Source organism: Talpa occidentalis, unplaced genomic scaffold, assembly GCF_014898055.3.
Source record: "Talpa occidentalis isolate TD23 unplaced genomic scaffold, MPIMG_talOcc4v2.1 talOcc4.15, whole genome shotgun sequence".
Classification (NCBI taxonomy): domain Eukaryota; kingdom Metazoa; phylum Chordata; class Mammalia; order Eulipotyphla; family Talpidae; genus Talpa; species Talpa occidentalis.
The window spans coordinates 37,973,259-37,988,981 of NW_023601543.1; the positions used below are offsets into that span (position 1 = coordinate 37,973,259).

The window sequence follows — 15,723 nt, forward strand, 5'->3', positions numbered from 1 at the left end:
TTATTTTTTTGAAGATATATCATACCTGTTTGTCTACCAGAACTTTTTTTAAGATTTATTTATGTATTTATACATACAAGAACCAGGGTACAGGCCAGATGTGTGGGAGGGTGAGAGGATTCACCAGAGACAGAGTGGGGAACAGAACAGGGAGACTGAAATACACTGCTGAGGGGAGCAGCTGGAGAGATAGGAGAGGTCTACTGTACCCTGTGGGTTAGCTCCCTGGCTGGGATGGAACTCATGCCACATTGGCTGGCAATAGCTTAACGGTGTTGAGTCTTTAACCCCTATGCCACTAGGGAGGCCAGAACTGTGTGAAGTTTTAATTCAAATATGACAAGATTGGATAGTACTGGAGTGCCATTGATCCCATACCATGAAATAGAAAAAAACATACACCACGAGAGGTGAAAACACATTTGTCTACAGTTTCCCCAAGTCTCTATATTCAGACAACAAGATACATACTAAAAACACAGACTTCCGGGCCTCCCCGGTGGCGCAGCAGTTGAGCGCTGAGCTGCAAAGCTGCCTGCAGCCTCTGTAATGCCATTTCGATCCCTGACTGCCGGCGAGTGTCCCACATGGCGCGCACACCCCGCTGCTCCCCTCAGCAGGGTACCTCATCTGTCTGGCTGTTCTCCTCCCTGCTCTGGCTCTGGTGAATTCTCTCACCCTCCTGTGTTTCTGACTGTACCCAGTGCTTGTGTAAATAAATAAATCTTTAAAAAATATATATTAAAAAAAAAAACACAGACTTCTCCTGTGTGGAGGGTCCTCAAAACTTTAAAAATCCATCTACCAAGTGATCCAGTGGTTCCATTCCTATGAATCTACCCAAAGAACACAAAAATATTAATTCAAAAATATTAACACAAAAATATTAATTCAACCTATTTACAATAGGTTGCTATGAAAACAACTTAAAATCACCAAAATATATAAATAGATCAAAAAGTCATGGTATATATACAAAATGGAATACTATTCAGTTATCAAAAAGATAAACTTATGCCATTTGTAGCAACATGGATGGGCCTGGAAGGGATTATGCTAAGCAAAATAGGACACAAGGAAAAAGGAAAATATCAGATGGTTTCACTTAGAGGTGGAATATAGAGAAACCTAACAAAAGTTCAAGAAAAAGACAAACTTGCAAGCAGACCATAGATCTGAGACATACAGCAAGGGAGGCAGAGGGAGAGGGGTCAGAACAGGGGAGGGAAGAGCACAAAGGGACTGTGGTGATGGTTCACGGATGTTATAGTGGTGGGACATTTGCAGTTTCTACACCTGAGGGGAGATATCAAAGTGTACAAAAAAATGAACAATGATGTAAGAAAATAAATAAATTTAATTAAAATAAATTGCCCATAAGATCTGGTAAAAAAATAAAAACACAGACTTCCTATCATTTTTATGCCCAATAGATTAAAGGCACAGAGCCCCTTAAAACATACTGGAAGATTAAGGGGAAAACTTGTAAAAAAGTGAATGATGATTACAAGACAAGATGCTAGAACAAATAAGCAGTCAATAGTTCACTCTTTTGAAGTAAACTACATTATATCATTAAGTAATAAGATAAAGAAGGAAAACACACATAATCAACACTTACACAATGAAAGTTCCTATCATAGAATACATCCACACTGAATTGCTAACCAAATATATTTTCTCAAAAATATTAGAACTTTAACTACAGAACATTTATTTTTATGAATCAATAGGCATACATAAAATGCAGTGTGATACATACAGAAGTAGTCAAATTAAGCTGTCCAGCACCCACCATTCAATAGGAAACTTCTTTTTGCATCTACTCTCTATGAATGTCCATTTCCTTTATTACTTTTGTCATCCTGATAATAGTTTTCAGAATTCAGAAAATCAATGCTAGCAATGATCCAGGGTCCTTAGTAAGCTGGTGTGTAATGAGAAGCATAATGACTTTATGTGCATATGAGACATTTGTTGACTCAATTAGTTGATAGTGCAACTAATACTCTAATCTGCTAATGTTCTATCTGCCCTGATTAGTTTTCTAGAAATGGAGAACTTGTATATAGTTGAACACCTAGAATAAAAATTGCATATATACTCATCTGGATTGTATGCTAACATATAAATGAAATGTGTTGTTTTGCAAATAAGAACTGTCAAAAAAATTAACAAGTGTTTATTTCTATGTGTGTGTGCATGTGCTGAAAGAGGAAAGAATATTTTTGTTGAAAAATCAAATGAGTACACATTGACATTTCAATATCTTTCCATACTTCAGTAAAAGATTTATCCCCAAGTGTCTATAATATACACTCCAGTACAGTAAATTTTTGATATATCTTAACATATAACAATGTCCTTTGAGGCTTTATCACAAATCATCATGAGTCATTTTAATGTCTTAATTCATCATTGCCACTAGTTGTTCTGTTATCCTTCATCACTGTGTTGGTCAGTCATTGAACACATTTGGTAGAATTTTGGTACTGAACAGGTGGTCCCCAGGATAGAAGCATAGACATTATCTGGGGGTTTATTAGAAATGCAGAAACTTAGGTTCCCACATCAGACTACTGAGTCAACATTTTAACAAGATCTCTGTGTGGTTTGTATGCATGAGAAACTTTCAAAACTGCTGAGTGAGACTATGCATTTTACCAAGAAAAGTTTTTAAAATGGCATATGTGTATATATGCATACACCCAGATATGTAAACATACACATACACCTTCAATACAACAATGTTATAACAGAACTGCTGTTATCAATGAGGAAAACTGACGCATCGGGAACTTAAATGTCTTGACAAATATATCACAAGTGGCAGAACTGAGATTTTAATCTAGCACCATCCCATCAAAATCTTTCTATTTATAAATAATTTAATCATATATATCAAAACAGCAAATAGGCTCACTACCAGATGTGAGAATGGAAACAGAAACAGAAGAGGACAAAACATATCTCTTGCATCTTAATGCATCTTTTCAATCTTTTGAGAGCTAAAATTCTTCACTCAGAAAAAAAAATCTCTCTGAAGTGGGGAAAAAATGAAAATCAATGTCCTTCAAAATAAAGGTATTAGCTTGAATTTGCTACATTATTTTCTTTCTTCTTTTGAAAAAACAGTATTACTGAAACTACTCAGAGAACTCAGTTTAAAATGTGTTATTAATTTCAACTACACAGTGGCTTTTCATTCTCTACTTTGAAAGCAGTCTGTTTTTACCCTATATTGATAATTTATACACAGATTCATTTCAGACTGTTGTACATCATGGTATCTTTCTAGATGAAAGTGTTTTTTTTTTTTTTTTAACTTAGCCACAGGTCAAATCCTTTGAAACCCTGAGGGGATATTTCAGTTACATGGTATTGAATCAGGTTCTGTGTGCTTAAGATATCCCCCCACAATATTTGGATTTTAGATATTATATTTTAGAACCTAATCTGATCAGCAAAAAGATAATGGCTAGTTCTTTCAGAAGGCTTAATTGTTCAATATGAAGACACTTTTAATTGGAGCTTCATTATTTGAACTGAATTCTGGTTGAATGCTGACTCTCAAATGTTCTACTTGTATAAACACAGGTGCTTCTATGGTGGAGGACTATGGATGTCTTGGTGGTAGATGTGGTGTGGTGATATGCATCTGAGGCAGTATGATCCATGCCTCTGAATAGCATACAGTGTTTTAAAACAATTTTTCCTCAATTAAAAGAAATGTAAAAACCCATATATTTGTGTAGCATTTTGCAACATACCCTGTTCCATCCAGTTCAATTCAAAATAAAACACTGGGAAGAGAAGATGAAACATTAGAAAACCACTAGCATTACAATATTTGCAATCATTCTAAACCAGTAAAACTTACTTTTATAAAAAAATTGCCTCAGGAAGGGGTTAAGACACAACCTATGACGCTCGCCACAGCCACTGCAGCACAAGTTCGATCCCCGGCTAGGGAGATACCTACATAGTGCAGCAGACCTCTCCTGACTCTCCCACTGTTCCCCTCAGCAATGTATTTCAGTAGATCTGCCTATTCTGTTTCCCACTCTGTCTCTGGTGAATCCTTTCACCACCCACAACTCTGGCCTGTATGCCAGTTCTTGTATGTATGAATAAATAAATCTTTAAAAAAAAATTGCCTCAGGATAAAACCAATTAAACTCAAATAGTTGAATAAAAACACATGGTGATCCAAAAACTATGAAGGCCTTTTGCGCATTCTATTTCAAAAATATCTCTGGTGAATATTGCATTCTTGTTACTGGAGTCTGAGTTAGACAAATAATCCCTGAATTCCTTGTTAGTATTTCACTTAGTTTGAAATCAGCAGATCAATTTGCTGTGTTCTTCAAAAGGGCTTAAAAAATATTTATGTGCCTGTCTAAAATTGCTACCTATTTTTTACATCATTCTTCATTTTTATATTATGTATGCTTTATCATCTTGGGTGTAGTCCCCATGAAATTGCCACCACCAATTCACCTGTGTGCCATCACCATAGTCTCTTGTGCCCTTCCCTCCCATTTTGATCTAATTCCCTTCTCCCACCCTGCAGAATGTCTCTGGTTTATAGTTGCCTGTTGATTTTCATTTTTACTTTATTATAATTACTTTTTTTTCCTGATCCTTTATTTGGATCCTCTACTTTCCTCCTATAAGTGAAACCATCCGGTATCTTTCTTTTTCTTTCTGGTTTATTTCACTGAGCATGATCCCTTCCAGCTCCAACCATGTTGCTGAGAATGGCATGAGTTTATTTTTGATTGCTGAGTAATATTCCATTGTGTATATACCACATCTTGTTGATCCAGTCATCTATTTTTTTGGCATTTGTGTTGTTTCCATAGCTTACCTATTGTAAATAGTGCTGGAATATACATAGGAGTGCAGGTGCCCTTCTGAATTAATGTTTTTGTGTCCTTTGTGTAGATATGGAAGCTCCATTTTTAGCAGTTTGAGAAACCTCCATACAAGAAAGCTAGATAATCTTAATTGTTGTTATCTAACATAGATAATTTACTTATGTATACCACTATTAATTCTAAGGTCAGATATCCAATGTTTGCTTTGTCTGTTCCTTTGTTTGCCTGTCATTCTCCTGACTTGTTTTGTTTAGCATAATACCCTCCAGTTCTATGTCCTTGCAAATGGCATTAACTTATGTCTTTGAATCACATACAGTTTGTAAATGAATGTTACCTCAATAAGAAATAATACAATTTAAACATCCGAAATAAATAGATAAAAATACAATTATAGAAGATACTAAATGGAAACCTTTATTATTTTTAGTACAGAACCTCATATATATATATATATATATATATACATATAGATGATATAGCTATATTACAACATATAGTTATATTACACCATATACGTGTGTGTGGATATATAACAACATATTCCCTTTGAGGGATAGTAAATATTTAAATTCAATAAATGGTGCCGGGAAAACTGGACAGCCACATGAAAAGAGTGAAACTAGACCACTATCTCATATCATATAAAAAAAAATCTCAAATTGGGTAAAAGACTCAGATGTACATCCTGAAACCACACAATAAATGGGGGAAAACATTAGCAAACCCCTCCACTACATGGGCTTCATTGATATATTTGTGGATTAATCTACAGCAGAAATAGAAACAAAAAAAGCATATAAATACTTGAGACTACATCAAACTAAAGAGCTCCTGCACAATAAAAGATTCACACAATCAAAAAGACAATCTACTGAATGGGAGAAAATGCACAACATACATCTGACAATGAGTAAACATCCAAGATCTTCAGAGAATTATAAAACTCATCAAAAAAATCAAAAAATGGGAAGAAGTGATAAATAGCATTTGTCCAAAGATAGGCAGATGGCTAATAAGGACCTGAAAAATTGTTCATCATCATTCATTGTCAGGGAAATGCAAATTGAAACCACTGTGAGATACCACCTCACACCTGAGAGGAAGACTAAAAACAAGCATTGGCAAAGATGCAGAGAAAAAGGAACCCATATGGACATTTTTCAAAACATTAAAAATAGATTTACCATATTATCAAGCAATTTCTCTCCTAGGTATCTATCCAAAAGAATACAAAAACACTAACTTGAAGGGATATATGCATTACTATGTTCACTGCAGCATTACTTACAATAGCTAAAGCTATGGAAATACCCTAAGTACCCAAAGAATGCTACTCAGCTATTAAAAAAAGATAAAATCTTGACTTTTGTTTCAGCTGGATGGGACTGGAGGGGATTGTGTTAAGAGAAGTAAGTCAGGAGGAGAAAGACAGATACCAGATGGTGTCACTTATATGTGGAAGATAGAAAAACAAAACAAAGGGTCAGATAAAACCAAACCAATTACAAATCCTAGATAGCTGACTGTAGAATTGAGAGTGGGGGATGTAAGGAGGAGTACAGAAAGTAGAGTGGGGTACAATGGATTATGGTGGAGGCCTCTCAGTACCTTGCCTTGGTGGTGGGTGCTGTATGATGGCATAAGCTTGGGGATTTTGAATCTTTACCTCTAACTTATTGATACATACAATGTTGTAAACCTGTAAATAAAATAATAAATTAAATGACATTGAACAACAATAAAAAATAAATAAAAGTGTCACAGAGGAAAAATGTATTGTTATAATGCTCCTAATTCATTTAAATTTCTAATTATTGGGCCTCCCCGGTGGCGCAGCGATTGAGCGCTGGGTTGCAAAGCTGCCCGCAGCCTCTGCAGCGCCGGTTCGATCCCCGGCTGCTCCTTGGCCTCCGGAGGAGGGTCCCACATGGCGCGCAAACCTCTCTTGCCGCCCGCTGCTGCTCCCCTCAGCAGTGTACTTTGGTCCTTCTGCCTGCTCTGCTCCCCGCTCTGGCTCTGCTGAATTCCCTCACCCTCCCGCGCTTCTGACTGTACCCAGTGCTTGTATAAATAAATAAAAATAAATCTTTAAAAATATATAAAAAAATAAATTTCTAATTATTTTAAAACAGGAAATGGGTGTGTGGCTAGCATTACTAAACATTCCAAGTTATCCTAAAGTGCATTTCCATGACCTATTATATTTACAATGATAGAACTAAAAAAGAAAAATAAATGGAAAACTATTTTCTCTTATAGGCAAAGAAATGTGAGTAGTAAAATAAAGGAAGTAGAAGACAGGAGAAGGTCATAAAAAGAACTGACTCATGGCTCATAAATAATAGAAACATAAATGTCAAATGAGCTTTATTATATGGTGTTGGTAGTCTAATAAAAATTTAGAAGCAAAGAAAGGCTTATTGTGCAGAGAAGGCCACCTATTCTCTCTCAGGGAAGGCTGTTAGTCAAGGATACTGACATTCAGGTCTAAAGATACTGAATTTATATTGGCAGCTTGTGCTAACCTCCCATGCTTATTATTTTCAAATAGAAAAGGAAGAGATTGCTTTACTTATAGTGACCTGTTTTTTAGTGCAAGCTTCTATCTATTCCATATGAGATTTAAAACGCTAAATGCATGGTCATCTTATAGATTGTCACCCAAATTGAAACTTGTAATATCTTGAAGTTTCCAACTTTAGATATACTTGTCATTTTTTGTTATTATTTTTTTATATTTATTTACTTTATTTTCATGTAGAAGAACTGGGGTGTAGGCCAGAGGTGTGGGAGGGTGAGAGGATTCACCAGAGACAGAGTGGGGAGCAGAACAGGCGGATCTACTGATATACATTGATAAGGGGAGCAGCGGGTGAGACAGGAGATTCTGCTGCGCCATGTGGGTAAGCTCCCTGGCTGAGGGTGGAACTCAGGCCATAGTGGTGATAGTGCTGAGACTTAACCCCTAGGACACCAGGGAGACCCTACTTGTGATTTTGATACATAACTTTGTGACTTTAAGATTATCTCTTACATGAGTCCTTCATTGCTTTCACAAAGTCTAGCTACTCCAAACTGTAACTCTGTAACCTAAAACAGAAGGTTCCATGTGCCTGCCTCACCTAATGAAGGGTGGAGTTGAGCAGTGAGGGGAAGACAAAAAGGACTTGGGAGAGAAGACTTAGGGAAAGCACTTGGAGGAGGCACACTGAACAGAGAGACAAGTGAATAGGAAGCCACGGCTTGTATCATGGCCTTGTCTTTGCACCAGAGACTTGGGGGACATAGAAGAAGACACTTGGAATAGACATGGGTGACAGACACGTGTGGGGGGGGGTGAAAATGGCAACATTTATCTTTGACTTGCACTTTGATTTTGCTCCCTTCCTTCCAGACTTTCCTGGCCCCTTTTGGCTCTTTCCTCTGGTTCCCCTTAAAAAGGTGCAAGCTTTTGTGCCCCAGTGGCCCTGCTTAGGGCCAGCCCTGTTGACTGGCCATTTACCTATGAGAGGGTGGGGAACTGAGTGTTTCAGTGGGAAACTTTTATCCTTTCTCACATCTTTCTTTCTCTGCCATGTCCACTAATTTTATTAAAGTTCCCACCCTCCCTCCCCTCCCTCCCTCCCTCCTTCCCTCCCTTCCTTCCTTCCTTCCAGCACTGGTACAGTCAGAAGCGCGGGAGGGTGAGAGAATTCACCAGAGCCAAAGCGGGGAGCAGAGCAGGCAGAAGGACCGAAGTACACTGCTGAGGGGAGCAGCGGGCGGCAGGAGAGGTCTGCGCGCCATGTGGGACCCTCCTCTGGTGGCCGGGGAGCAGCCGGGGATCGAACCGGCGCTGCAGAGGCCGTGGGCAGCTTCTGCTGCACCACCAGGGGAGCTTTAACATTCTTCATTATGAACAGCTTTTTTGGGTACTTTTTTAATTGATGTAACATTAGTTTACAACACTGTATATGATTTAGGAGTATGGGTTTACCTCTCTTCAAATGTACACTAGCAAGCCACATCTACCACCAAGGCACCCATAATCCTCCATCATATTCCATTGGGTGTCCTCCCTCCTTTGCTTAATACTTCCCACCCTCTGCCTCTGCTAGCTAAAATTCTATGGTCAGATTTCTAGGGTTTGTTTTGGTTTAGGTTTAACTGTTCCTTTGATTTTATTCTCCACATTCCACATATGAGAGAAATCATAATTATATAATATATACACAATAGAATATTATTCGTCTATAAAAAAGATGAACTCTTGACATTTGTGACAACATGGATAGAATTGGAACAGCTGGGTTTGAATGATTCATTGTTAACTGATACTTTTAAAGTTCCATAGGTCTTTTTTTTTAAATTTTACCAGTGATCTACATTTAGAATTAGATCTCCAACAACTCAAATGGTCAACTAATAAGTAATCTAGTGTTAGTAATGTCAACAGTCTCGGCAGAACAAGAAAAAAATTGGCATTTCTCTGAATAGTCATTCAAATTGATCCCTCACTTTGTATTCCAATGAATTAGATTACTGTTAGATTACACACAACGTGTGTTCCCAGGGAAATAAAAGATTAATTGCTTCATTTTTTGAATTAATTACTATTATATTAGAGTGCTAAGCACTTCAAAATATGAAATAGATGCAGACCTCTCCTGTCTTACCCGCTGCTTCCCTCAGCAGTGTATTTCATCAGTCTGCCTGTTTTGCTCCCTGCTCTGTCTCTGGTGAATCCTCTCACCCTCCTGCACATCTGGACTATACCCCAGTTCTTGTATAAATAAACAAATAAATATTTAAAAAAAACAAAATGACAAATTATTTCCATTGCTTAAGGATAGCAATTATTTCTTTTAATGGTTTACACTGCCATTTGTGGTGCTATTGACTAAAACTGAGCAGGTTATTGACATCTGCTCCACATCACAAAACCCATTATAATATACTATTTTAGAGGCGTAGAATGCCTTTAAAGACTCAAAATACCTTATCATCAGTATTAGCCTAAAAACATTAATTTGATATGGCAAAATTTGCATCAGTTTTTTTAAATCAAAACAAAACACTCATACATGTGTAACACTCATACATGTGCTATGTTAAAATCTCACTAGTATGCCACACTACAATAATAGGAGATTTCAGTTAAAGTGAAATATTGTATTTCTTGCACTTATGATATGGTACTTTATTGTCCAAAATGGAACATATAACTAAAAGATTCCCTTGGAACATGGTTTAGAGGGAGTTTTCATATTTGGTAGTGTAGTAAGTAGTTAATATTACTTGTAATAAAAAAGTTTTAAACATTGACCCACAGTATTTTAGATTTATACAGAATGGGACATTCATTTTTAAGATCTCTAACCTTTATATAAGTCTATTACAATAACAAGTAGCAAAAAGTATTACATGTATCATTGCTATTTCCTATAGTCTTCTAAACTTTAAAATATTGTCTAATTAAAAAAGAACATTAAGGAAGTGTCCTCCTGACTCACCATTTCAGAATAGGGATCTCTGCATCCGGAACCCACCTAGACTTTGTGGAGCTGGGAAAGGGCTGAACCCACAGCCAGAGGTGAGCTGAAAAGCCTCCGGCAAGGCAGGCCCTGCCTAGCAGAGAGTTGGAGCCCAGCAGGTGATCCAGCCACTGCCAGGGCAGTCTGTGGGACCTCAAGACCCACCTCTGGAATTAAACAAATACAAAAGGAGGAGATTTTCTGGGACAGCGACCACTAACATATCCATAATACCACTGACCTATGGGACTTCTGGCATAACAGCATTGGACTCAATTGGACTATCAGTTTCTGACATCCCAGATAAAGCACACCAAAGAGATGCTGGCCAGTACCAGTGACACAGTGTCCCAATGCATAGGCCAAATTAGAAAACAAGCAGCAGGGAGAAGAAAAACTACAAGCAACCAAGCATGTCCCCAGGAAAAAGACACACCACAAAAAGACAATCAAATACCAGACTTCAACAACAGTGACTTAGAGGAACTTATGAGTCTTCCCGATATAGAATTTACAGTCACCATGATTAAAAACTGAAAGAAGTCAAAAATGATATGGGAAAAATAATCAAAGATGTGGGAAAAATATCAACAACCAGAATAATGAAATTGAGTGCCTAAAGAGGGATGTGAAAGAAATGCAGGAGATCAAAGGATAATGGAGGAGCTGAAGAACTCTGGGAAAAGTAATGAAAGGAGAATAGATGAAACAGAAGAACGAAACTCTCAAAGACACACAAATAAAAAGAAGCAAAACAGAAAAGGAAAGAGAAGTACGAAGGAAAAAGAATTAAGAAAGACTTCGGGAACTAACTGACTCCATGAAGAAAGGAAATATAAGAGTTATGAGAATCCCAGAAGGAGAGGAGACATAGGAACAGAGAAATATTCAAGGAAATAATTAAAAAGAACTTCCCAAACATGAAGAAGGAGCTGAAAATAGACATACAAGAAGCAAGAACAACAAACTTCTATGATGAAAGGAAAAACACAGCAAGACACATAATAGTAAAGCTCCCAAGAATCCAAGACAAGGAAAAAGTAATGAAGCTGACAAGAGGGAAGAAACAGATAACATACAAGGGAAAACCAATCAGGCTGACATCAGACTTCTCCGAAGAAACACTATGGGCAAGGAGAGAGTGGAGGGACATAATCAACAAATTCCAAGACAATGCCAGCCAAGAATACTCTACACTGCAAAGTGTCCCTTCCTCTATGAAGAAATAATAAGGATCTTCCCAGACAAACAGAAACTCCAGAATTTCATTACAACTAAACCCCCACTCCAAAAAATACTACAAGAAGTCCTAAAGCCAGAACCAACAGAGGGATGACTAAGAAGGAAACAAGACTAACAAAAATTATTTAAAAAATAAATAAATAAAAGCAGAGAAAAGACAAACAAAATGGCAAATACAGACACTAACATAATAACTAATATCATATTTATTAACACTAATATCAATATTAACTCTAAATGTAAACGGACTAAACTCTTCAATAAAAAGACACAGAGTTGCAGGCTGGATTAAGAAACAAAACCCAAGCTTTTGTTGTCTCCAAGTAACACATTTAACTACAAAAGATAAAAATAGATGAATGTAAAAGGATGGAAACCAATCCTACAAGCAAATGGGCCAAAAATGAAGGCAGGAACAGCTATACTTATATCAGATAAAACAGATTTCAAACTCAAAAAGGTAAAAAGAGACCTAGATGGTCACTACATTATGAGCAAGGAGACAATACTTCAAGAAGAAATAACACTCATTAACATATACTCACCAAATGAAGGAGCACCAAAATATATCAGACAACTATTTTCATCTCTGAAAACAGACATCAGAGAAAACACATATGTAGTAGGAGACTTCAACACACCACTATCAAGAGTTGGTTTTAAAGTTTGTCTTTGTCAGACCCTTTGTTTGGGTCTCTGTAGTCTACATTTAAGTGCAACTACCCAGTATTTATCTTTATCCTTTTGGTTTACTTCACTTAGTATAAACCCTTATCTTTATTAAATATTAAAAATAGTATGATGCCCATGGAATATACTGTATAAGTACTGTAAAAGTTTCTCCTTCCACTGCCATTATGTCTAACTTAGAAAACTCCCAAGTAGCCAGAACAGCTACAGAAAAACTTTATTAGAGGTTTAAGCTTTGTAAAAAAAAAAACCTGTGACAGTATGAGAAGCCATTCTGAGCAATAAGGACTGCTCACAGACTGTGTGATAATGATAGATCCAAACACCAAGCAATCCAGAAGCTTTGGATTTGTCACTTATGTCACAGTGGAAGAGGTGGGTACAGCCATGAATGCAAGGTCATACAAGATTGATGGAAGAGTTGTGGAACCAGGTCAATTATGTCACAGTGCAAGAGGTGGGTGCAGCCATGAATGCAAGGTCACACAAGATTGATGAAAGAGTTGTGGAACCAGGTAGCTCTTCCCCCCAGATTGCTTGCCTGTGTGTATGCGGGTGCCTATTTGTTACTATCCCTTTCAAAAATGCAGCTCTCTGCCCACCTGTACTATGCAGGTGTTTCTTTTCACAAATCTTTCCCCTTTGTAGCTCTTTCTGTCCACTTGTGACTGTGCAAGCATCCTTTTCTTTCTTTTTCAATATAATGAACCTATCCTTTTGAATATAAAGAAAAAAGTTGTAGAACCAAAAAGCTCTTTGTCAAGAGACAATTCTCAAAGATATGGTGCCCACTTAACTGTGAAAAAGATTTTTGTTGGTGGCATTAAAGAAGACACTGAAAAACATCACCTAAGAGATTATTTTGAGCAGTATGGGAAAACTGGAGTGATTGAAATCATAGCTGATTGAGTCAGTGGCAAGAAGAGAGGCTCTGCTTTTGCAACCTTTGATAACCATGATTCTTTAGACAAAACTGTCATTCAGAAATACCATGGAGTGAATGGTCTCAACACTGAAGTAAGGAAAGTCCTATTTAAGCAAGAGATAGCCAGTGTGTCATCCCATCAAAGAGGTAGGGGTGGTTCTGGAAACTTTTGGGGTAGTTGTGGAGGTGGTTTTGGTGGGAATGACAACTTTGGTCATGGGGGAAGCTTCAATGGTCCAGGTGGCTTTGGTGGCAGCCATAGTGGTGGTGGGGATGATATAATGGATTTGGTAATGATGGGAGCAATTTTGGAGGAGGTGGAAACTATAATTATTTTGGCAATTACAACAATCAATCTTCAGATTTTGGATTCATGAAAGCAGGAAACTTAGGAGACAGAAGGTTGGTCCCTATGGTTGTGTAGGCCAGTACTTTGCCAAACTACGAAATCAAAGTGGCTATGGTGGTTTCCCCAGGAGCAGTTATGGCAGAAGATTATAATAAACTGCCAGGAAACAGAGCTTGGCAGGAGAGCAGAGCCAGAGAAGTTACAAGGAAGCTACAGTTTACAACAGATTTGTGAAAGCAGTCAAACATTATGGTGGCAGGGACTAGCTGCCATAAAGAAGATATTTTTTAAACAATATTCGTGTGTATGGGCAAGAAACTCTAGGACTGTATTTATAACTAATTGTTTAACAGGTTATTTCAGTTTCTGTGCTTTGGAAAGCATTACAACAAAGCATTTTAATGCAAGTTTAAAATTTCTGTATTCATGCTATTAATTGATGAATGTACTAGTCTGATCATCATGCTGAATAAATGTGTCTTAAAAAGCATTACAAATAAAATCTGGAAAATAATTTATATGAATTATTAAAATAATTCATATGAACTTATGAAAACAATTTATAACTACAAAAATGAATTAGATGATCAAAATAAAGTGGTTGGTTTACTATATATTTATATATATACACATAACCATATAATACAAACATGTGTATACATGTATATGCACACATACATGTGTATATTCATGCACACATTTTTAATAGTTTATTTTTGTTTATTTATGCATACAAGAACCGGAGTGTAGGCCAGAGGTGTCAGGGGGAGGGTGAGAGGATTCACCATAAACAGAAACAGAGTGGGGAGCAGAACAGGCAGATCTACTGAAATACACTGCTGAGGGGAGCAGCTGGAGAGACAGGAAAGGTCTGTTGCACCATGTGGGTTAGCTCCTTGGCCAGGATTGAAATCGAGCCACAGTGGCTGGTGATAGCATGACAGCTCTGAGACTTTAACTCCTGTGCCACCAGGGAGGCCCCCACATACACACATATATACATAAACGCATATATATATACACATATATGAAATATTACCTATGCCTAAAAAATAACTGTAATAAACTTTATTCGAGTAGCTATGACCACATATTTCAAATATTATAAACTACTGCACATATACCACTCATCGAATTCTATGTATTTGCCATTAAAAATAAGCTAGTGCCTATAATAGGATAATTAAATGCTATTATTATTATTACAGTAGTTTCACTTGAAAACACAGTGAGTCCGAATTATAGGTAGGTATCACTTACTAGATTCAGGATCAGAGTTTCCATCCCCTTCAGTGCGGTTGTTGGGTACAGCATGATCAAAGTACTCTTCCTGAAGATAACCAAGTGGTAAGGCATGAAATGTGCTGGGAAGACTGCCTGTATCATGGTCTCCAAGTCCACCATCACTGCTGCTCTCCTGAGAGCCTTCAGGCAAGTGAAATGTGACACGCCGCTGAGACTAAAAGAAAGGAAATTACAGGGTTTCATCTGTCATCTGTATAAATGCTTAATGCATCCAATTTAGGAAATGTATTATTTCAGCTATCTACTGAAGTCACATTATCATGATCTTGAGTTGTGAACAATTTCAGGCTTTCATGAACAGTCAGTTATGTGCATAAACCTCCTTACTAGGCAGTGCACTTGCTTCTATTATATTTTTTAAAAGGACACATTCAGAACGAAAGTTAACCTGTTCTAAAGCAGGATGCTGTCAGCCTTCATATACATTTGAGCACATTGGAAATTGTCATCATAATTTGAACATGGATTTATTTAACCATTATTTGACAATGATTCATTTTTGAATAACAAACATGAATAAATATAATAACATTGTATACTTATATAAGTTTCTGGTGGACAGAAACAGTGAATGATAGCATACATTTATTCAATAATATAGACTTAGAAAATTGAAAATACAAGTCACTTTTAGAAAATCCTGAGGGCAATATTTTTAATTGGAATTTATTAAGATCTACACTACACTGCAAAAAATAAAAAGTTATATAATATGAGCAACAATGGTAATTTGTAAAAAATAAACTATACTTATCATAAATGTTAGAGCATAATATAGAAAATATATACATGTCAAAGTATGCACATATAAAAATA

The 15,723-nt window shown here is 36.9% G+C and overlaps 1 protein-coding gene and 1 pseudogene across 2 annotated transcripts in view; one reads left to right on the forward strand and one right to left on the reverse strand.

Moving 5' to 3' along the window:
- PCDH11X (protocadherin 11 X-linked) overlaps positions 1-15,723 on the reverse strand; it is a 248,463-nt gene that overhangs the window by 60,385 nt on the left and 172,355 nt on the right. The window contains exons 6-7 of one of the 2 annotated variants that reach the window (XM_054695655.1): positions 14,863-15,061; positions 12,199-12,227 (exon numbers count right to left, since the gene is read on the reverse strand). In XM_054695655.1, coding sequence (XP_054551630.1) covers positions 12,208-12,227; positions 14,863-15,061 — 219 coding nt within the window. In that variant the 3' untranslated portion in view covers positions 12,199-12,207. Of the gene's footprint in view, positions 1-12,198; positions 12,228-14,862; positions 15,062-15,723 lie in introns of those variants that run through there. The other variant, XM_054695654.1, reaches the window with a different exon arrangement.
- On the forward strand, positions 12,623-13,754 carry LOC119246379 (heterogeneous nuclear ribonucleoprotein A1-like; annotated as a pseudogene).